The sequence below is a fragment of the Apus apus genome, chromosome 2, assembly GCF_020740795.1.
Source record: "Apus apus isolate bApuApu2 chromosome 2, bApuApu2.pri.cur, whole genome shotgun sequence".
In the NCBI taxonomy this organism is placed as follows: Eukaryota; Metazoa; Chordata; class Aves; order Apodiformes; family Apodidae; genus Apus; species Apus apus.
The window spans coordinates 142,042,281-142,065,462 of NC_067283.1; the positions used below are offsets into that span (position 1 = coordinate 142,042,281).

The following is a 23,182-nucleotide window of genomic DNA, read 5'->3' on the forward strand; positions in this document are numbered from 1 at the left end:
CCTTAAAACTCAGACCATGAGCCTCTACATTTTAAGTGTTACAGCACGAGCAATTTCTCTTAGAATACTAGCATAGACAAAACATTGTTACTGTAGTTCTGTAAATGGATAAATTCCAACTATCATTACTAACAACAACTCATGCAACTGTATTTGAGTTGCGCTAAACTCAAGGATGCCACCTCTGGAAAAAGTTAATAGTTTAATAAAACCCAAACTAAGACATAAGTTTTATGCTTCTTTTTTTTTCCTTCACATCCAATTATATGCTACTTCAGTGGCCCTGCCTGCTTCCCCAGCTCACACTACACCAAAAGCATAACTACAATCTGCATTGTGCTGAAACTCAGCCAATTAGCTATGCAAAAATGAAATTTAATTAAACAGTTCTAAAATCCTCAGGTAAGCACAAAGACTTGGAAATAAAAACAACCAACAAACTAGAGCAAGATACAATGAAGCATGGGCAATGTTAACATTTTTTAATCGTTCCAGATGATTTTTTTTTTCTTTCAGACTACAGATAAGTGCTTATCCTGCACTTACAAAAGACAAGTTCTGGAAGCTGACCAAGCAAAAACTTGCCTTGAGCTGATCTGTCTCCTGGCTATAGCACCACTTGATAAGACAGTAAAAAAGTCTCTCAACTTTGCTGCCAGGAGAAAAGGAACCCTGAAGTAAATTAAAGATATCACTGCAACAGTTAAGAGTAAGAAAACAGATGTCTAATACACATAACGCTCTCCTCCAGGTGATTAAGAAGACAGATGCTTACAGACAACAGAAAAAATTCCAAATTAATGTGCAGTCCACAGAAACATGTTCTAGAAAGCACTGTGTGACAGATAACGCATCAAAAGCGCAAAATCAAGCGGTTGATACCCTAACATCTAAAAGACACAGATAGCTATGAAGCTTTGTGACACAAGACTGCCACCACAAAAAGTCATGCCATGAGGTGCCATACATAAGGTAGTAGAAAATTGAATTTTCTACTTTATACCGATTTTGAGAAATATGACACTCTACCGACACTCAAACCCCGAATTCTCTTATATGCACATTCTAGCTCATCTGCAGAGATTTTTTAATTTTTCTAGATTTTATTTAGCAGTGCTGATTTTTTTACCATTCCTGACACGATCAATGTCTAAACATTTATTCTTTTCTTCCTCATGCTTAACTTTGGAATAAAAGTCCTTAAAATGTCAGACCAATTTTATCCCAGGATAATTTAAAATATATATATATTGTTCTCCATTAAGCCCTTCAACATCCTAAACTAATTTTGTTTACAGATATCTTCAATCCTAACTATGATTCGTAGTCAAAAAAACACAGGTATTTTAATTCCCCGGCAAGTAATCCGTAATGACTTGATTTGAACACACTTTTCAAAATCTAAGGCCAAAAAGGACTGAGGACCAAAAACCACGGTAATTTTAAAGAAATATTGGTTTTGAACAGCAAGTTCAGAAATAAATAGTCTTAGCCCTCAGTGTTCTGTCTAGAAAGTGTAACAGTAATCTTTTGGACAGAAGGCTTCAAATGTCCCACAATGTTTTACCTTTATCTTCACTGGCTAGAGTCTTAACACCAACATTTACAAAAACTTCGAAAATACAGTTCTTGGAACTGTAAGCTTACATTTTATCTCACTCAACAGCTAATAAACATCAGATGTTAAAATCTTATTTCTTAACTTGATGGAAATTTGAAGCTTAAAACCTATAATTATAGAGGAGGCATAACAGAATGATGCATGCCATCTCATACCATCTTAATCAGGTGCAAATACCAAAGTCTTATTTTTGACATGAAAGGGAAAGTGTCCTGGAGCTGAGCCTGAATTCAACTATTATGAACAAAGCATATTGATTCCACTGTTATCAGTCTTAGTTGGGACACTCTGGTATAGGTAAAAGAAAGCTTACTGAAGGAGAAAAAAAAAAAAAAAAAATCACTAAAAGGAAAATTGGCTTCATCCTGGCTCAAACTAGGACATGATCTGAGGTGGTCCTCAAGAAAGGGATACTCTAAATCATAGGTTCCTGTTCATTGTCTCTCATATAGGTCCTCAGTACCAAATAGTTTTGGAAATCCATGTTAAAATTAATGAAATATTCCATCTTGAATGGTAGGGTTTTCTGGGATTTCTTTGAGGGGTGGGGAGGATGTCACTTGTTTCTGGACTATTTGAATACTTTTGAGTATTAGGAAGCATTTGAAGTGCTTCCAAAGCTTTTTGTTCCCTGGGTGACTTATTACATCAGTTAGTACCATATTACCTGCTTAGTTTTTAAACTTTTAAGATTTCAGATGATTTAACTACAAAAGGGAACATAGTAACCTTCAAAAGGGAGTGCAGCTCCACAATATGTATATTAGAAGAAAACTACCAAATCATAACAAATCACTGATTTAACATCAGTATTCTCTGTCACTTCTAATTGGTTTAGAAACCATATGACCCTGTAACTATAGGTATCTAGATAGTTTTCCATATTACCTCCTGCCTCATGAAGTGCTTATAGCCATTTAACTGAACACTCTCCTGTGTCGTCGTTTTTTTCCAACAGGACAAAGAAGATATCCATACATAACATTAAGCTAGATATAACTTGCCAGCTTATCTCAGTAAGCAGCTGACTCAAAGCACAACTCAAAGTCAGTGACATGCCACAAAGCATTTTATCACTCCTTCCTAACATTAACTGCTTTTGTGCACCCTTTGGGGCATGGCTAGAAAAGCTGCTTCTTGCTTACACTGAAGCTCAGTCTGAAAAAACATGACATTCAGTTTCTTTTTCACTTTCTGTAACTCTGTTACACAGATTACATGTATATCAGCAATACATTCCATGCAAACTGAATGCAAAGCTTAAACCGCCATCAGCACATGCCCCATATAAAATATTTCTGAAGTAACCACTCTTTCAGCTGTTTTGTTATTCCTCTTTTTAATAATTACTTCCAAACTGCTGTGATTCAAGAGCTTTAGAATTTCCCTTCAAGCAATGGGAAGCCCAGTTTAACAAGAACGGGGCCTTCCTCCACAGCAATACCTGCACCTTCCAGCAGTCCCAGTCTTCTGGTGCAGGTGGTGTTTGTCACACTGCAAGCCAAGGCTCACTACAGACACTGCCAAGGGGCTGACACATACATTGTACTCACTGGGAGCACACCCAGCTGCTGTTCACACGGGTTAGCTTCTCACTCATTCTATTACTGGGACACTTAAAAAGCTAAAGGATATTTGAAAAAAAAATAAATAAAAAAATAAAGCCTATTTTTTTTAAAAAAAAGCTACTACAAATTATAAAAATCACTGATTTTACATAAAACCAGAGAACATAAAACAAGCCATTAGTTACCACCTAGAACTAAAAATGGTAAATATCTTATATACAATATAAAATGAAATAATTTTGCTACTGACATAAATGGGTAGGTAGAATTCAGCCTGAAGAACTGAAATCGTACAAACAATAAGCTTGTTTCTGTACGAATACATTAGAAGGGGAGATTACTGGGTTTTGGTTAGAGGCCTGCTGGTTTTTAGGCTGTGGTTTTCCCTGACTCTCGTCAGGAACTTAGGTTAATCAACTAATGTCTTATAGGTCCCATGAAACATCTGTTTAAGTCATTTATTTACTCATGTCCAAGTGAGCTGCTTGCTCTTTCAAAGGGAAGAAGTTTAAACAGAAACTGCAGCGCACCAAAGGAAAGTCATTAAACAGTTGAGAAAAGCAAAGTTTCTTAAAACATAGAAAACTATCAGAAGTTAATCAAGGTGTGTTTTAACAAACAGACCAATCTCTTCCTGACTTTTGCCCTGGTACATATGAATTTGGGGTTTTTTTGACTGCTAAACAGTAAAAAAAAACTCACCATGGTTGTTCAAAAGCTATTAGTACACTCCAAATATTGCCTCACCCTAAGTAAAAATGCATCATTACATTTGTGCATTTAAGTTTTCCGTTGCCCCATTCATGCATTGGTATAATGTATTTTCCCCGCAATACTAAGTTTCATAACTCATTTCACAGTACATGGATTCATGCTTATTCCCATGGAAACCCTGAGGGCCACAGGCGCCACAGAATCACTTCCTTGTAGAAACATTTCCGTAAGGCAGCCCCAGGATTTCAATCGTGTGAGCAGCGGGGTATTAGATGTGATTAGCACACGGGTAGGTGGCAGCGACAGGGCTGTACTAAGATCAATATCCCAAATTCTGCTAGTCATAAGTGGGACAGAGCCTTTCCAAGGGAATATGTTGTGCATTTTTTTCTCCTATTTCACAAATCCAACTGAACAAAAACCTTTTGAAAACATCCAGTACTTCAGGCAATTTCTGCAAATTGCCAATATTATTTATTTTTATTATTGTTAATTAATTCATTACCTAACCATCATTTCAAGAATGAAAGCAGATTAATATACGCCTTTAGAGCACAACATATGGAAATTATATAGAAGCAGTAAAAGCAGACGCAGTTTCAACATTTTCCACTCGATACATCAGTCTTCCACTTATACTTCAACATACAGTCAATATGTTCTGTGTATTGTTCAAATATTCACAGTACTCACTGAGCTAGTAATGTATTTGCAAGTAAAAGGTTTTCTCGTCAGCATCAACTTACAGCAACTTCCTATAAAGATACATAAAGATGACAGCAAAAAGCCGCAGTAGCAAATTTCATTTAACATTTATTTTTAATCAGATTGTGCCACGCTGTTTAAGAAAAACCGCATGACAGTTACCCTTATCTGTTTGACATTCAAAAATTAATAAAATAGGGCAGACCTTGAGAAGAAGGAGGGAGCAAGGACTGATCTGAAACTAATGATCTTTTCCAAAGACCATACCCTGCTCGACAGAACTGGAATACATATACTATTTAAGGGTGTGTCTTAAAATCATGACTTCCATATGTATTCAACAGATGCTTCCAAGTAACCAGTAAAATCCCTACTGGACATTACTTCCATGTCACTTTAATAATTTATAAGCTCTTGTGCAACAATTTTTTCCACATTCAGGCACTTATCCTTTCTGGCAAATATGTTCTATGGGGCTGCAACAGGTAGTGCAATCCAGAGAACTGAGCCTGGACTGATACTCAGTTTTCCTGCCGACTTCAAGTAAGAAACTGAGGAAAAGACATGAAAGTCAGTTATTGCTGATAAACTTCAGCTTCCCCATCTTTCAAATAGACGACTTGTCTTTGTATCACCCTCTGAACACAGCCATGTGAAAACCACTTCCAGTAGAGCTCCATTTCTAATAACAGTTACTGTGACAGTGAGATTAAAAAAAAATGTTAATTTTATCACCAAGAACATCCAACTGATAAGGCAGTATGGCTTTCAGACTGCTCCCAAAAAGTGGTATGATAGCTGCAGTAAATACCCTATATGTTATCTGAAATTTAAAAAGCTTCAAAACAGGTAATTTACTTGCATTGACAATAATGTAAGAGTAAAAAACTGAGTCTTAAATGCTCAAAACTCATCCCTACATTACTGAAGAATTTAGTCAATGAGATTGCTTCTTTTCCTCAGATATGCATTAAAAAAACCCCAAATATTGACAAGAAGTGACTTACAGCTCCAATTAAGATCATAAATACCAAATGGGCATGATAATTAACATGAATCGGTATGTATATTGTGTATTGTATAGATAGGGGCTCCATGGAACAGAAGGATGAGCAGCAAACCGACTGCAAAGCAGGATACAACGTTTGAGCAGAACAAAGGAAGAGATGGACAAGCTCACAGCAACATTCTAATCCTCCTTTTCCAGTAGAAGACCAGATATTTACAACAGAGAATCAGCCTGTTATTGCATGCATACAGCAAAATTCAGGTGTATCTTCAAACTCCAGTGAGTAATTGTGCCTATCATCTTTAAATTAGATTTAGCAAAAAAAAAAATTTACAAAACGCTTATCTGAAATAACTATCTGCATACAAGTCATTCAAGACCACTCCCATGGTTATTATTCTTAAAGAACCTTGTGTATGCATGCTACAAAAGACATTATCAAGTCATATTGTCTTTGTTTTGCATTCTTGATATCAGATTATTGAATAATCTTACAAAACGTTAACAAGAATATTTATTACACAGCCTGAATTTTTCAAATTTATTACATTAACCATTTGTTTACTTTCCCTTAATGTGATAGCATTATATTACATGGTAACACAACTGAATTGCTAAGCATTGTTATTAAAGCAGGTATTATATTCATGCAATCTTAATGCTGGCTTAAGAATAAAACAATAAGAAAGAACAGCATGCTCAAAACTACCATCATTGAGAATGTATTCTGAGCATGTCTGTAAATATGGATATATAACAAAGTAATGTTTTGCAAAGACTAAGAAAAAACAAAAGACTTGTTCCTGTTCTTACAAGGCCTCTCATAATGTTTATAAGATTTCTTTAAAAGGTGAAAGAAAAAGTCCTAAGATATAACAGAACATAGAAGATCCTTCTTTTATACCTACCACAAATGGCCTTTCAGTATTTGTACCTAATATTTTTCTACCCATGGCCTGATTTAACTTCTGTGCTTCCCTTCAACTACATCATGCTGCATATCAGAGGTCTAATTTTGTTACAATAAAGTGAAAACCAAAGGAGAATATGTAACAAAGTTTCAGTGTGCAAGAGGATGTGATGCATTGTCTCAGCAACAAAGCCACCAATTGTTTCTTCTGCATTCAGATAACCAAGCCAAATTTTAAAACAAAATAAAAAACACAGTTAATGCTTATTATTTCATTTGTTTCTGATATAACATTTTAAACATTAAAATGTAGTAAGTTATTTGAAATATATTTGGTGGAAATACTCTTTTCCTTGGTATTAACACAGCTAAATAGGTATCACAAGAGCATAATTTACTGTTTTCAACAGCTATGCAAACATAACTACAAGGCAAGAGGCCAGTCTGATATGCAAAACAGGAACAAAAAATAATGAGAAGCATAAGTGTTAATGACAGCAGTGCAGAGGGCAACACATTTCTCCTTGCACCCAGAAAAAAAAGGCTGTTTTGAAGCAGTATTTTCCCCTTCAATTCTTGAAGTGTAACACTGCTCAATACATTTAAACCACCTCCACATTTAGATTAACTCCTTTTGTCAGCACACTAGTTTCATGACATGAAGTGATACCAGATGTTCTAGTTTTTAATGCCTCACTAGAGTACACTTACCGTGACACTTAGTGGATGCTGAGTGCGCCAACGCACTCTTAAAAATCATTGAAAGTTTGTGCTGTTAGCAAGTATACCTGCTATCCCTTGACAAGACACACCAAAATTTTAATCCTCAGACCACCATGACATGGGTACTTTACCTGTTTCATGTTAAGAAATCTCAAAAGGGATAGTGTCTATATTTAAGAACAAAATCAACAGCAAGAACAAGAGTTCACAATTTAAAAAAATAACAACAAAACAAAACAGATGTCTCTTCCTTGTTGGAAGAAACAAGTCATAGAGGAGAACTGAAGGAACCTTAAGTCAGCAAAACAATAACAACAAAATAAAAACCAACAAACAGATTTTCTTTATTTTGGTTTAAACAGAAATGTGCCAACGTAAAGAGGCAAAAAGAACACAGAAAACATGTAAGATTCTTGGCACACTTCATTCAACTCCTTACCACTTTGATTTGTGCCACTGTTACTCTGGTAACAGACAAAGCTAACTCATAAAATCCAGCAGGTCAGACACTGTGGGACATTTTCCACAGAGTGCTATTAACTGTCCTGCTGAAGTGTTACGAGCAAGGCCGCCAGCCGGGGGAAGAAAGGTGAGAAAGCCAACACGATGCAATGCCTCAGAACTTCCCTGGCACTTCACTAAGCCTGAAAAATTGGAAGGCTTATATATATTCCAAGGAAGTTCTTCCCCTCTCAACTAATAAACATCAATGCTTTCTCTTCTTAATGTAAGCATGGATTGTAAGTCAGAAATTCCTCTCTGGGTTATATTCATACACCTCATTTTATCTGAAGACTAACAGCAATATGTACATAACACCCAACTAATAGGAAATGCTTCCATATTCCCCGTGGTTTAAGGTATCCATGAACACATCAAGCTAGTATTCCATTCACACACCAACCCGCAGTGTCAGCTTAGCTGATCTAAATTTTTAGGGAAACATGTCAAAGAAAAGTCAAAGAGATTGAACTTCAACTTAAAATTCCATTCAGACTCCATTGGAGGACACATCAAACACAGCCTGAAGGATGTTATATCCTAATATGGTGCTCTCCAGCTCTGCAGTGCCAAGTAACTGTACTGACAACAGCAGGCAGAACACACAGGCTGGGCATTTCTGCCAAGTCTTCAAAATAGGTGAAGGAGAAGGGAAGAAACCACAAGAAAAGCTAGGAAAAACACCATTTTCACAACTTGAGAAAATTGATAAGATTTTTAGCCAGTTCAATACATGCATCACTATTATTACCAACTTTAAAATGAGAGGTACTCAAATACTTCAGAAATAAATCTGTTTTCCTCCAAAGAGGATCAAAATCTACCATTAAAAAAAAAAAAAGTGCTTAAAAGAACATTTACAACATGAACCTCAAAAACTGATTTTCAGTAAACATGGTAACCTTTTGTTTCATTTACTATGATCAGACAAGTCACCCTGAACAGCTTCTTACCACCCAATAAGCTAACTAAGCCTTCCCCATGGACAGCTGGGGACATGTTATCACATGTGTTTAGGACAAAAATCACTAGTAATATGAAAACAAGCATAAGCAACTTAAATACCACAAATGTGAGTGGGGTAACTATTGAAAAGCAGTTCAATAATAGGCTTTGGGGCTTATTTATGTTTTGTTGTTGTTTTTTAAGGTAAACTCACAAGCTTGTATCTATGTAAAAAAAATTAAGAAAATATCTTCTACATAGCATAGAGGAGAATACAAACCATTAGGCACACTACATCAACACCAAATTAGGTATGATGTAATGAAACCAACAGTAACAATCTCTGAGCAAATCAGTCATATCTGAAACATCTACACTGCAGCCACACTGGTGTGAATATAAATGGCCTACAACTTCTAATAATTTTATTGGCATTTATGTTTTAGTGTATGTTTACATTTAATTTAAATAAATTTACAAGGGTATCTTAAGCTTTTGCTTAAGTTCTAGAGAAACTTTAAAACATGCACCTAAAATTTATATTCAAAGACTCATAGAATTAAGTAGCTGGAACAAATATTACTCGGCATTAGATCATCTTGAGTATTAACACAGCCTCTAACCCTCATCTCAGAGTTTGATGGTCTAAAGATGCAGGCACCGGTGAGAATATCCACACACAGAGGATTTGCAAAGAATGGAACAGTTTCCCGGCAACAACATATTTCCTTGTGACTACTCTGAAGACAAACTTGATTAATAAAAAACATTTATTTGGCCTAGCAGCCAGCACATTTTCCTTGCTAAAAGATCCAGATCTCCCAACCCACAGCTGTTATTTTCCCAGAAGAAAGATTCCATGCACCCATTATCTACATACTAGTGGTCAGACATGACCCACAATCCACCACATGAAGTAACTCTGGTTTTTAATATTTGTTCAATTTCTATATTAAATTAGCTTTCATGCTCATCTTGTAAAAATGTCTCTCATCCTAGTTGATCCTATGTTTCTGAATTATACAGGAGTTTATCTCTACTTTTACAGTTTTCTCTCTTGCCTGGGACCACTACTAAAATTGTGAGAACTGCAGAAACACGCAGAGCAGGCCTTCTTAAGTACAATTTTCGACAGCTGAGCAGGGTTAGAAGTTTCACTACAAAAGCATTCTAGAAAAGTCTCCAAGCTTTGGTGGAAAATCAGAATCTCTTATTAGGACTACACCATTTTTCCAGTACTTTGCCCAGTAGACAATTTAAAAAATGGAGAATCTGCATGTTGCTTCCTTATACAAAACTCAGCTCTGTGCATCTGAGGAATAAGCTTACCAAAGAGTCCAAGTTTGCAAGATGAGGCTATGTAGCAATGGGAAAACAGTCTGTACACAAAGAGGAGCAACCAAAGTTCCCCAACACTCTACAACCATCCACCTGCTACCTCCAGCAAACCATGTAACACTGAGCCTCAACAATGTTATCATATATATGATTACTTTGTTGAAAATAACACAAATATTGTAAAAAAAGTGAAGGCCAAAGAGTCACTGCAAACATGAAACAATGTTACCCTGAAAACTTCCATTGCAATAATGCAGCAAACTGTAAATCAAGACTTCTTAATGACAACAAACTCATTTGCTCCATCTGCTCTCCTGGGCACAGCACAGTTAACTTTAGTACTAGAGTTTCTTTGTCCTCTTTGCCTCATTTATTCGTATTGCTGTGAGAAAGAAAGGATGCAAAGTTACTACAGAGTAAACAGTTGGCACTCATACAGTTAAAGGCTACAGCATTGTGCTCATGTGAAAAAGACCAAATAAAAATGGAAGTGCAGAATAATAATTTTGAATAATATCTTACAATTTAAGGGATAATAAACATCAGGAAATGCAACTAATCATGTTTGCCCATTACACTCTCTTCTATGGTCATAATGGCTCTTATTTAAAATAGCAGATGCAAGAAATCCAAGTATCTTTATCACTAATCCAATAAGCACAAAATTAACATAGTATTTCCTTTCCACTCTCTAATTTCAAATTTTCTACTAGAAGAGAAAAACATAGTGGCATTCTGAAGAAAACAGCAATATTCCACAAGCAGGTTTGTATCTGAAACCCAGTACAACAGGTTAGAGCTTCTTGACACAGCAGTAACACTGAAGAATAACAGAATATTTGTCATTGTTACAGTATGTTGGGTAATTCAGAACCCAAATGAATACAAGACAAACAATGAAAAAAGAGATAAGATCAAGTTTGTTAGCTTTAAGGAAGCAAACACCAAGATATGGGAAAAAAAAAAAAAAAAAAAAAACAAAAAAACAAAAACTGAGCCAATTGTTCTTGTGCTTCCCTGAAAAGGTTACATCAATACAGCTGCCTGTATAAGTCAAAAATATGGCACCACCAACCACACTCACAGAAAATGCACAGTTTTGAGAGATAGCTACAAATGTTTAAGGTATGCAATTGAAGTTTGAATGTCAGACTTTAAGATCAGGTTTTTAAAAACAAGAAAAATGCAAATATTTAGAAACCAAATCTTCTATCTTGCTTTCTTGCAAGAAACAGCACAGCACAAGAATCTTTTCATAGCTTAACACAGAAGGTCACTTGACTGCACAGGCAGGTACTCATAAAACTGCCACATCTTCAGCTAACTTGAAATTTTCTTTCCATTCAAAGGAATAACAACTCCTAATGTTCTAAAATCCATCAGCTTTCAGTTCAAAATCCACTGCACCATACTGAAGGAAAATATGTCAATGAACCAAATTTGTTTAATTTCAGCAGCTGAATTCCAAAAAATTTAGCCCCCACTAAAGAATTTCTAGAAATACAATGAACAAAAATCTGCCAACACCTCTTGGGGGGGGGGGGGGGGTGGAGGGCATGGAAGAGAGAGAGAAAAGTAAGCAAATTATGGCACTGCTTTACATTTATTTCAGACAGTGTGTAATAATTATGACCCCTTTAGGGGAATAACCTGACAGTGGCTTTTGAGTTCTCTGCTATGAAGGGAGATACAACTGTGAAACTGAAAATCTAGTAAGCTTATCAACACTGAAGAAACAACCACAAAGCCATGCACAACCAGTGAAAACCACGCTCATTAGTTTTGTCAGAAACATAAAAGTGTAACATGGTTCTCTTAGATACCTGGACTTCACCATCTGCACAAATAAATCAGAATGGCCTCCAGCAAGAGTAGTAAAAGTTAGACATTACAATACTTGCTGTATCTCTTTCTACTTCTCCATTCAACAGGAAAAAGGGAAAGGACAATACGATGCACAGGAGTAACTGGTAAGAAAGTCTATATTCTTTCCTTCCACGCACTCCTCACACACACATACACCCCAGAGCTATGTTATCCTTTCTCCTTCGCATGTGAAATGTAGGAAAGCACATTATACACCCTTTCCTTCAATGAAAGGGTGGACAGAGGCAAAAATGTATTATCTACAAGAGACAAGACATCCTAGGTGTCTGATGACAACCACTTCCAATCTGTGACATCCCTAAAATTAAATACAGTTGAAATCAACTGCGAATGCAGCTAGTACATCTGGAACTGGCTGCCTTGATCTACCACCAGGCAGGTGTGAACAGGCACAAGTCTCAGAATCAATAATAAACCAAGTAATTTTTAGTCTTCATAAGTCTGAGTTCTGTCATGTTCTCAAATGGCAAAAGATGATCACAGGGTGATCTTAATGCAGTATTTCTTTTGAAACACAACTACAAAGCAGCTTGAATTGACCACACCAGATAAGCATGTTCCAATGATACAAGACACTGACTCAGTGGAGTTATTAGTCTAGCTCCCTATAGAATGAAAACTTATATGATGTCCATGCTCATATGGAAGTTCTTCCACCTACACTTCTGAAATTGCTGGCAACTTTACTTAACTTGAGACAGCTCTCTTGAATAAGTAAGTTCTTAGAGGTTCCATGCAAATAGATAGCTAAGCAGAGTAAGAACCTATTTAAAGCAACAACTCACTCACCTTCTAAAAATGCCTTAATAAAGCAATCTACACAAGGTAAAAAAGCTTACGGTATTGCAAATGAAGAAATAACTTTAAGAAGGTGTAAGCCCTAATTAGATTCAAAAGCCTACTGCAAACCAAGCTGCAAGAACCCAGACACGCTTTTTTTTCCCCCCACTTCTTATATTAGAAGCATAAATTGTTCTTCTGTAATTATCGCAGATGGACACTCACTATAAAATTTACTGTTTCTGAACTCTAGAAGGCATTTAAGAGTCTTCATTAATCTCCTTGTAGTCATAATCATCATAGACGTGAGTGATCAGCTAAGACAGAAACATCCTATGCATATGACCACCACTACTGTGAAAATAAGTTTTCTTTGGGCACTTGAGTGGAGAGAACACGATGGAATCTCTATTCAAGTTTCTACAACAGGAAGCAAAGACAACACAATGTAATGGATTGCACTCGACTTCTGATATTTTCCTTAGGAAGGTCAAATACAAAAAGTACGAGTTTCTAGTTGGCTGGTTTTTACCTTGCAATTTCTAATTTCTTAGAAAGACTAGACCACCTACACTGGGAACTGCTTTCATTATAGGTTTATTCATTAATCATATATATTTTCTGATACACTGTTATATCAACAAAAACTCAAGGAAGAAACTGAAACGTGTGGGATACCTTGTTTGCTGAACCAACACAAGCTGAACCACCACAAGCACTATATGACAGCGTAAACCAGTGACGTACTGGTACTTCCCATAATATGCAACTAAACCCATGTTATCCCTTGCATTTGTATAAATTCCTGTATAGACTACACATCCCTACTCACTAGGGATGAGTCAAACAGAGTGAACTGCAGAACAAGCATAGGCTGCCACTACTAACCTTTATTACTAAACTAACTAAGACAAATCACAATATTGTCTTAAAAGAACAAGAGAAAACTCATCACATACTCTGAACTGCAATACTCATTCAACTGAATAACTTGAAGACAATCAGTTCAAAAAAGAAACCACCTCAAAGGTGCCTTATTTAACATCCTAAACATCAATGGCTCAGAACCCACATGAAATCAGTGCCTTTTTCTGTTCTAAGAGTAACTGGAGAGTAATTTTCCTTTGATATTGCAGTTGTTCCTTGCATTCCTGAGCTGGATGACAGATACCACCCACTTCTGCTTAATGCACCTTACACAAGACATTCCTAATTCAAAACTGCCAATATAACTGATTACATAGATAATTTCAGTACTAATCTCTCAAAACTGGATCAGAAATCAAAACCACATTCAAGTTATCAAAAACATAATAAAATACTTGGGATCTCATTATCATGTTGATAGAGCAGCTAGCCATAGCTAGCTCATTTGATGACTGAGACCTTAATTATCTAGCAGATAAACTGATAGAAAAAGGTAGACTTGCATTTTTCTCCTCCTTTCTGGCAAACTGTGAAGACTGGAAATCTACATTCACATTTAATTTCAGAAGTATTTTATAAACAAGCATTCAGGTACTTCCACCAAATTATTGAGTATCTATAATGTGACACAGTTCCCATAGAATCATAGAATGGTTTGGGTTGGAAGGGACCTTGAAGATCATCTAGTTCCAACCCCTCTGCATGGGCAGGGACACCTCCCACTAGATGAGGCTACTCAAAGCCCTATCCAACCTGCCCTTGAACGCTTCCAGGGATGGACCTTCCACAATTTCCCTGGGTAACCTGTGCCAGTGTCTCACCATCCTCACAACTAAAGAATTTCCTCCTAATGTCTTAACATAAATCTCCCCTCTTCCAGTTTAAAACCATCACTCCTCTTCCTATCATGTAAGACATTTAGACCAGTTAAGATTTTGGAAAAGTTTTAGCAGAATTTCAGTGAGACATTCTGAAGACTTGCAACAGGAACCATTTGGTTTACAAAGGAAGAAAATTTATGTCAACTCTTCTCTCCACCACAGGTGTCATGGAAGTTTGTGAGCCACACTGTTATTGTCCTGGGAAGCTTTGTGCAAGATCCACTGGGTGACATCTCTCAGCAGGTGGAAAGGTGAAAGCTTTTCACTGTTCTCAGAAAGTTTCACTCTTCTTCTATACAGACTCAACGCAAGAGGCAGTACTTGCTGTGCCAGAAGAAAACACAAGGACAAGGAAGAAAAAAGCACAAAGCAAAAAGCATCCACAGATATTTGTTAGACTGTCAGAAGCAGACCATCAAGACCACTCACAGGCAACATGAATGAACAATGCAGATTACACAACTGATAGAGAGCAGTTTTGAAACTTCTGTTCTCTTGATTTGATTACTGCAGGAACAAAAGAAATCAAATTTAACAGCAGTTATTAAGGCAAAAACTGATAAAACAGCTTTTACACCCACAGAAATGGAATAAAGGTACCAACCTGTATCCGACTTTAAACTATTACCTCTTTTATTGTTCCCTCAACCTTGCTAATAAAAAAGTCACATACACACAACACTGTCCATCTGGTTCTAGCCTGCTTGCAACAGCAGCACTCTGCTGACAGCTGCTGTATTTTCAGGGCTACATTTCATGACTAGTCAGTTTTCATCACTCCTTGAAAATGCTGTGCACCAAAGCCAGAGATACAGCCAGGTGAACAGAATACTACAGAAATACTCCCTAGCTCAAATTTTCTCTTTCGTAAGAACCGCTATACACAAGCAAGTTATTCTTCCTCTTCCCAAACATTTACTACATTCCACAATAATGACTGGAGACTATCCCTGATAAATACCAAGTAGGCCTTCAAGCTTGCCCCAAAATGATGATCTTCCTTCTCATTACCAGCACACTGACTCTCCTTCATGCGTCAGCTGCAGTGTTCCAATGACACTTGGGGAAGACCATGAAAAGTAACAATGCCTCTGTCCTTAAAAGGTTTAAGTAACTGTTTTTTCCCCACTTTATGTCACTGTGTGAGACATAAACCATGAGACAAAAACAGCCAGCGGCAAAGCCAAGAACCAGCTTCAACAGATATTCTTCTGCTTAAGGTCTGCAAGGATTGCTTTTATTAGGATGGCTTCGTTCCTTGGTAAACCCCTTTAATCTACAGTTTTATTTTATTTCTTATTAACAAAACACAGTAGGCGTTAGCAGTTCTAACAGAGAAGGCAAAAAGCAGAACGGATGAAAGGAAAACCCAGTGTCCACTATCTCTTATACCTGTGCAGTTTTCAACAGTCTGAGCTATGAAAGGTGGAAACAGAAAACCCGGGCACTAGGGCAGCTTCGCTGAAGGAAGAAAGGGGATATTTAAAAGCAGTTAATGCCTGCCCTACCCCGGCCTTCGCTTCCACACGGGAAGGACTCACTCCCCACCCCGAGGACGAGCACAGCGGGGCCTGGCCACGGGTCAGGACGCTCGGGAGGAGAATGAAGCCGCCCCTGCCCATCGGGTCGCCACGGCGGCCCCGGAGCCGGGACGGAGAGTGTCTCCTGGCACCACCGCCTCACAGCCGGGGCCAGCCCTGCCAGCGGCTCCACGCGGCCTCGGCCGCCCCGCCCTCCCCTCCGCCCGTGGCGGCCCCTGCCCCTCCGCTCACCAGCCCGTCGATCTGCACTTGCTTGACGGCCGAGTCGCCCGTGGCAGGAGCCTTGCCTTTGCCTTTCGAGGCGCCGAAACCGCTGCCGGCAGCCCCGGAGCCTTCCTTGCGCGACGCCATCTTGCCCCTCGCACCGGCCGGAAAGAGAAAACCGAAACACCGGAAGCGGCGGCGCGGCCGCGGCGGCGCGCGGGGAAACGTCTCCGGGCGGAAACGCGGCGGGAGGGCGGCGCGTGCGCGGGGCGGCGCCGCGAGCGGCGCGTTGGTCTCTGGCACCCCCGGGCGCTCCCGGCTTGGCCGTGGGTGAGCCCCCCTTAGCCCCGGGTGAGCCCCCCTTTATCTCCGGTGAGCCCCCCCTTAACCCCGGGTGAGCCCCCCTTATCTCCGGTGAGCCCCCCTTATCTCCGGTGAGCCCCCCTTAGCCCCGGGTGATCCCGCCTTGGCCCCGGGCGCTCGGTCTGCCGACCCGCAGGGCGGCCTGGAGCAGGGGCCGTGTGCCCGGTGCCGTCCCGACTCACGCGGCCCGGGACGAGCGGGCCCTTCCTCCCCACAGGCCGTTTCTGAGCACCTGGGAACCGCAGGCTGCGGGTTTCCGTGGGTTGCTCGGGCGGTTCCGATGCCAGCGGCGCTGCGCGGCCGCAGCGGTGCCTCCGGGCCAGGGAGGCCTGAGGGAGGCTCTGCTCATGGGGAGCTTTGACACCTCATAAACCAGCTTAGTACCAAGGGAGGAGCGCTTGCGAGATATAATAGATTTTAAAGCTTGGAACTTTAGCCTGAAAAAAAAAGACTGCCATGGAGTTATGTGAATATCTCCAGGGCCGCAAAAATCATCTGAGGGCTGAGGCACCTCTCTTACAAAGACAGACTGAGAGAGCTGGGGCTGTTCGGCCTTGAGAAGGCTCCGGGGAGACCTCGTAGCAGCCTTCCAGTACCTGAAGGGGCTACAGGAAAGCTGCGGAGGGACTGTTCACAAGGGTGTGTAGCAATAGGACAGAGGCAGTGGCCTTAAACCAGAGCCGGATAGATTTAGAATGGATGTTAGGAAGAAGTTCTTTACAGTGAGGGTGGTGAAGCACTGGAACAGGTTATCCAGAGAAGTGGAGGCCCCACCCTGGAGACAGTCAAGGTCAGGCCTGATGAGGCTCTGAGCAACCTGATCTAGTAAAAAAGGTCCCTGTGCACCAGGGGGGGCTGGACCAGATGACCTTGAAAGGTTCCTTCCAACCCCACACATTCTATGATTCTGTCTGCTTGGGGATGAATAACGAGTCATTAGTGCACTAAGATGGGACACAAAACCTTAAATACAAAACATTAGATACAAAAAAAAAAGCCTGAACTATCAACTACTCATGGCGTTCCCAGGAAAGGGTTTAAGAACTGTATTAAAAAATTAGCTTCTGGTTTTGCTTTGCTTCCCTTTCTTGTTTTCTTGTGTTTTTTAAAGTATTTTAAAAAGTTTTTAAAGTTTTTAAGTTTTTAAAGTATTTCAGACTCTAGACATTCTTATGAAAAATGGTGTGGACTGAGAAAAGTAGACATACCAAACACTCCAAAGGTTTCCTGACACTGTGCCAAATATGTGACCTCATAAAATTTCACCATTAACATTTTCAACAATGCAGTTGATGCTAAGTTTCCAACTGGGGGAACACAACATATTTACCAACACCAATATGAAGATGCATCTGCATTTTCCAGCAGCCACAGACCCAGCATTTGCCTGTTCTTATAAAATGGCCTTAACATCACAAGCATATTCCCTACAGGCTGCCTGCATCAGCGCTGGAACAAATTAAAGCAAAAAATCTAATCATTCCCACTAGGCACTGATAATCACTGACATGACCTGCATTGATTAACAAGAGACCTAGATACCCAGCGTAGCTAAGAACACCTCAAGATAGATGTCTGAAGTTTGGTGTGATGAATCCCACTTCAGATTTCCTTTTGGAAAAAAATCTGTTAAATGGAGATTAAGGGTGAGGTTTAGAATTGCAGCATCATTAAGGCCAAATGTGCGTTGTGCCCCAAAGAGCCTGAAGAGAGCAAGTGCAGCAGCATCAGGGTGTCTGTTCTCAGAAACAGGTTTGTAGAGAGGCTGATGCAATAACGACCCAGAGTTTCAAGGCAGTTTGCTGTGGCCAGTGAGCTCAGCCATCACACAAGTGTTGCAAATTTGTGTCCTCCCCTTCACAGGTTTCTGTGACTGAATGTTGCACTCCCACTGGCATTGCCTTTTGAAGTTTTTCTAGAGAGCAAAGTTGTTTGATTCAATATTAATACTTCGCTTTGCTGTTATATACACATGCATGTCCAGTTTTAATTTACAAATATGACCTAATAGCTTTAATTAAATAAAACTAAGATAAGGAACCAGTATTATGATAATATGGTGGGTTTCAGCTCCAGTCTGTAGACTTCTAGAGATCTGTGGGCTACTTCAAAGATGCTGATTAAAGGTATTTATATAGAAAAAAACATGCCTTCTGTCAGTAAATGCACAGTGCTTCACCACTGGCAAGTTCTTAGGGATCTGAAAAGGAATTAAATCTCCTGGGATAAGACAAATGTGATACATATTCCTGCCTATTGTTTTTTTAACAGAAACTCAATGTAATTTAAAAATATATATATATATATTAAAAAACCACAACTAAACCCCAAACCAACAAGTAGCTGCAGTACAGAACATCAGCATGTTCAAAGAGGTTGCTGTGGGCACCCAAAATAACCCCAATTGAGGGACTGGCACAGGGTTCACATTACTTAATATACTGCCAGAATAATTCAGTAAATTGGGTTAATTATGATTAGCATGAGAAATGAAACATAAATATCAACTTTCTACTTCACAGAACTCAGCAGATCACTGGAGGCAAGAGGCCACAGAAAATTTCACCATTGAAAATTCTAAATTGTTGAAAAGGAGGCCATGAAACCTGTCAGACTGAAGAATTTTCATAACATTGCCCACGCTACTCAGGAAATCACAAAATATTTTAGAAAATTCAAGTAGTGCACAAACTCCATTAATCATGTTTCAATGATACTCTAAATCAAAAGACTGCTGGAACCAAACAAAACCCTTTTATTCCCCTGTCCTGCTTAAGTAAAAACCTTGGTGTAACTGAGATGTGTCATTTCCCTCCACAGCACCGCCGCATCACATCAGTGCTATGAGCAGAACTAGTGTTGCTAAATAGAAACTATCTGATTAAGGGTTCAAAGATGTAATCCCTTCCAAATTGTCAGACTTTACCTGAAGGGCTAAACCAACTTGAATTTTGTTTGTGTATGCTGCAGGCTAAGACCTTGCACATGGAGAGGTACCAGAGATCAGCTAACCTGCAATGACTTGTTACCACTTGGTAGACGGGTCATGTCTGAATTCTGTGTTTTTTCTCCCTACCTTGTCAGCAAATCCAAATATCTCTAAGTATAATGAACGCCTTAATTTCATTATCACAAAGTGTAGAGGAATAGGGAAGAATCACTTAGGATACACATATATGAGTCTGTACTTGCACTCAGACACAATCATACCCCAAATACAAAGCTGCACTCATAACTACAGTTGCCTAAAACAACATTAATTATCTACAAAAATAAATTGTTTTCAGTAAAATAGTCCCCAAAACTTGGTGGCAACTGGTTGTCTTAACATCAACTTAAAACTGCTGTGTAAGGCACCCTTACAGAAGACTGTCCGGCACCCTTACGGAAGTTTGAAGTTGGAAAAGCTCCATTTTCTTGAGGAGGTGAGGTATTCAGGCTTAAACTTTCAAACATCAAGAAACACGGGCACATGGCACATATCCAGATTAATATATCACTGACCTTCTTCAGTGTGCCATTATATGTAACATATCTACTCTGCCTCAGCAGGTATAGCATTGCTTAAGAATGAAGTAAGAATCTAACATCTTTTCTGTGTAAAGTGAGCCCCGTATTTGGGAGAAGTTTAGTGAATATAAGACTGCACTTAATCCCTACATTCAAGCAGCAAGCTTATTCTACATAATTCTATACACAGCGTGGCCTCTTTGCTCCTTTTGAAATCCCTTTCTTATTCACAGGATGCCTTTTAATAGTAGCCTCTCACCTACCACTTTCAGAGTGAAAATCATTATGACAAAAAGGTCCATCTGTATCAATGGTACCTGTGGTGGGTTGGCCTCGGCCAACAGCCAAACACCCACACACCCATCCAACCTCTTGCTCAGTCCCATCTCATAGGATGAGGAGAAAACAGGAGGAAAACAAGAAGGCATGCAAATCGAGTTTCAGAAGCCATGGGACAGGCAAGATCTCTTAAATGCTGATTTTTTTTCTTTCCTTTGTGTAAAACAAACAAACAGCGTTTAGGAGAAGATGCATCAGGGACCCTGAGATCTTTCCAGTAGATGCAGTTGTGCCATGTACGTGACTACAGCTCTATTCAGTAGCATTGTGTGCCATGTGCAGGCAATTCTAAATACCAACTACAGCTTCAGGAAGCAGCATTGTGTATAAATCCTGTGTAATTCAGGAGTTTCAGCCATTTGTCTTCTGCTGACCACAGCATTTTAAGTCTAAAGGAAATTAAAAATCCCCTGGAGTATCAGCTCCATGTTAAAATGGTTTTCCTTGATAAATATGGTAGCACTGTACACCCACTTGGCTCAGGTATCACTGATCCCTTCCCCAGATCCCAGTCAGTGAAGTCAGGCCCTTTCTTTACTTATGTCTGTAGCATCTACAGGATCTTGTTTCACTAGTAAATAATAATCTTTAGTGTCAGATATTCCAGAGTATACTGCTTTACACAGAGGAGTTCAGTGTGAAAATTTAAGATCAGGCTACATATAACTGCATGGGCATTGTGTGCCAAAGAATTTGTAAGTACTAGTATTTGTCATGAAGCTAATTGTGATTGTAGAAGTTATTGGTGCCAATACTGGAGTCCATAATTTTTTCTAATCTTCTACAAGAGAATCTAAGTGAAGAAACTGGTTTTCTTGGATTTTTATTTGAAATAGGAAATGGAAAGTTATAAGGTACAGGAGTGGTAGAAAAATGGTGAAGGTGGGAGCTGCAACAGTATAGAAACCCCCAGGGACAAACATCAAATGCAATAAAGGAACTACAGGACCAGAATGTGAACTTTGAAATTCAATTTATTTTCTGCAAGAATGGAGGTTTCAGAGGCCATGCATGGTTTCAGCCATGCTCTTAGACAGGCAACCTCTTAGCATTTCCTTGACTAAATGTAAAAGCATTTTATTAAAGCAAATTATGGAGAAGCTATCCTGGACAGTAGCATAATGAGGTGTTTCTGCACATGAAGGAAACTGTAAAAAATACAAGCTTTCTGTTTTTTGCTTTTTGGTTTTGGTCTTGTTTTGTTTTTTCTCTGCTTTTTTTGAATAACTGTTTTCCAATACATGTTTTCAGTTAGCTTCTATTATTGTCTACTCTTTTTTATGTTCCAGGTGTTTATAGTTATTTTTTATTATTAATGGATCATTTAGTATAGCACCTCAAAACTTTTAGTATACAACTAAAAGGAAGAAAAAAAATACATGAGTTAACATATAAAAAAGAATAAAATTACCTAATTGAAAATGTAGTTAATTAAAAAGACTGAGGTATTTTAAGTGCTAATTTTGGCCTATAAAACAAATAAGTTATTTGCACAAAGATATTCATGTTTCTAAGCAAAGCCAGACTCTTGCTATAGTATCAAGTATAGAAAATTCCGTAAGCATAGAGGGTATATATCATTTATCACCAGACTGTAAAGGTTCCACTTCTCTGTTCCCAGTTAACCAATTTCTTCCTGAAATCAGTGAAGGGATAAAATGACGCATATAACAACTCAGGCAACTGAACTGCATTTTCTTCCACAAATCAGAATTTTGGACATGAAGTTAATTTGCTGTCTGAGATAGGCTTCCCATGTAATTTCTCTTTTGATGGCAATTTGTTCAGCCTTATCTTCATGATAAACTAATGCACCTTCTGATTCCTGATGACATGCAAGCTATCACATGCCGAAGATAACAACCTTCTCTAATGAGAACAAGAAATGATGAAACAGATAGAAGTAAGGGTACCAAAAATCCAAAATTTTTTGTCTTCCAGCTTCCTGTAATTGCCAAAGTAAAACTATGAAGCTGTTTAAGAGAACTAAGGGACCCGATATATTCACATTCTATCAGAAATACTAAAAGGGTGAGAGGGATATTCTGATCAACATGAAGCAATGGATACTTTCATAGGCACAACAGGAGACAAGATGTAAAGCATCACTCTGCTCTTCCCTTCTGTCTACCTAGTACATCAGCTACCATATAATCAGTTTGAATTTACAATTCCAGACCTGGATTCACCATGAGGATGTCCCATTTTTCTACATTATGCCACTTTTACATCACTCTTTTGTGCTTCTACAAGCTCTGCAAGTACAGAGGCAGCAGAATAGCAACTAACTAGTGAAGACCTCAACAAACAGTGCAGGGAGGAAAGGCTGCTGCAAAGGACACCCTTGTGTGTCCCCAAAGCAGCACGGCACCAATTGTTTTAACACATACATCTTGAAGAGCTGTGTTGACCAAAAATGCTGCAATAAACTAAATGGTGTATATCAGTGATGTGTATCTATTCAGAAAGACAAAAGATTTTGTTAAATTGGATAAATCTGATTTTATTCATAATTCATGTGAAGGTGAAAGTAAAAAAAAAATAAAAAAGTGAGAGATAGAAAAAAAACTAGTATAACATTTGAGAAACTGTCAAGAATCCCACTGATTATTTTTAGCCCTATAGTTTCTTCCAACTCTAGTAAGAAATCTAAAGCTGCCTGCAAAACCTTTTTTTCTCCAGAACACTCCCAGTGTGTTTGCTACTCTAAGCAGTC

At 38.8% G+C, this 23,182-nt stretch overlaps 1 protein-coding gene across 1 annotated transcript in view; it reads right to left on the reverse strand.

Annotated features, from left to right (window-relative positions):
* The window catches only part of EIF3H (eukaryotic translation initiation factor 3 subunit H), an 88,825-nt gene extending 72,398 nt beyond the window's left edge, over positions 1-16,427 (reverse strand). Inside the window, exon 1 of the mRNA XM_051609792.1 lies at positions 16,282-16,427. Coding sequence (XP_051465752.1) covers positions 16,282-16,401 — 120 coding nt within the window. The 5' untranslated portion in view covers positions 16,402-16,427. The remainder of the gene's footprint in view (positions 1-16,281) is intronic.
* Positions 16,428-23,182: the final 6,755 nt, after the last annotated feature.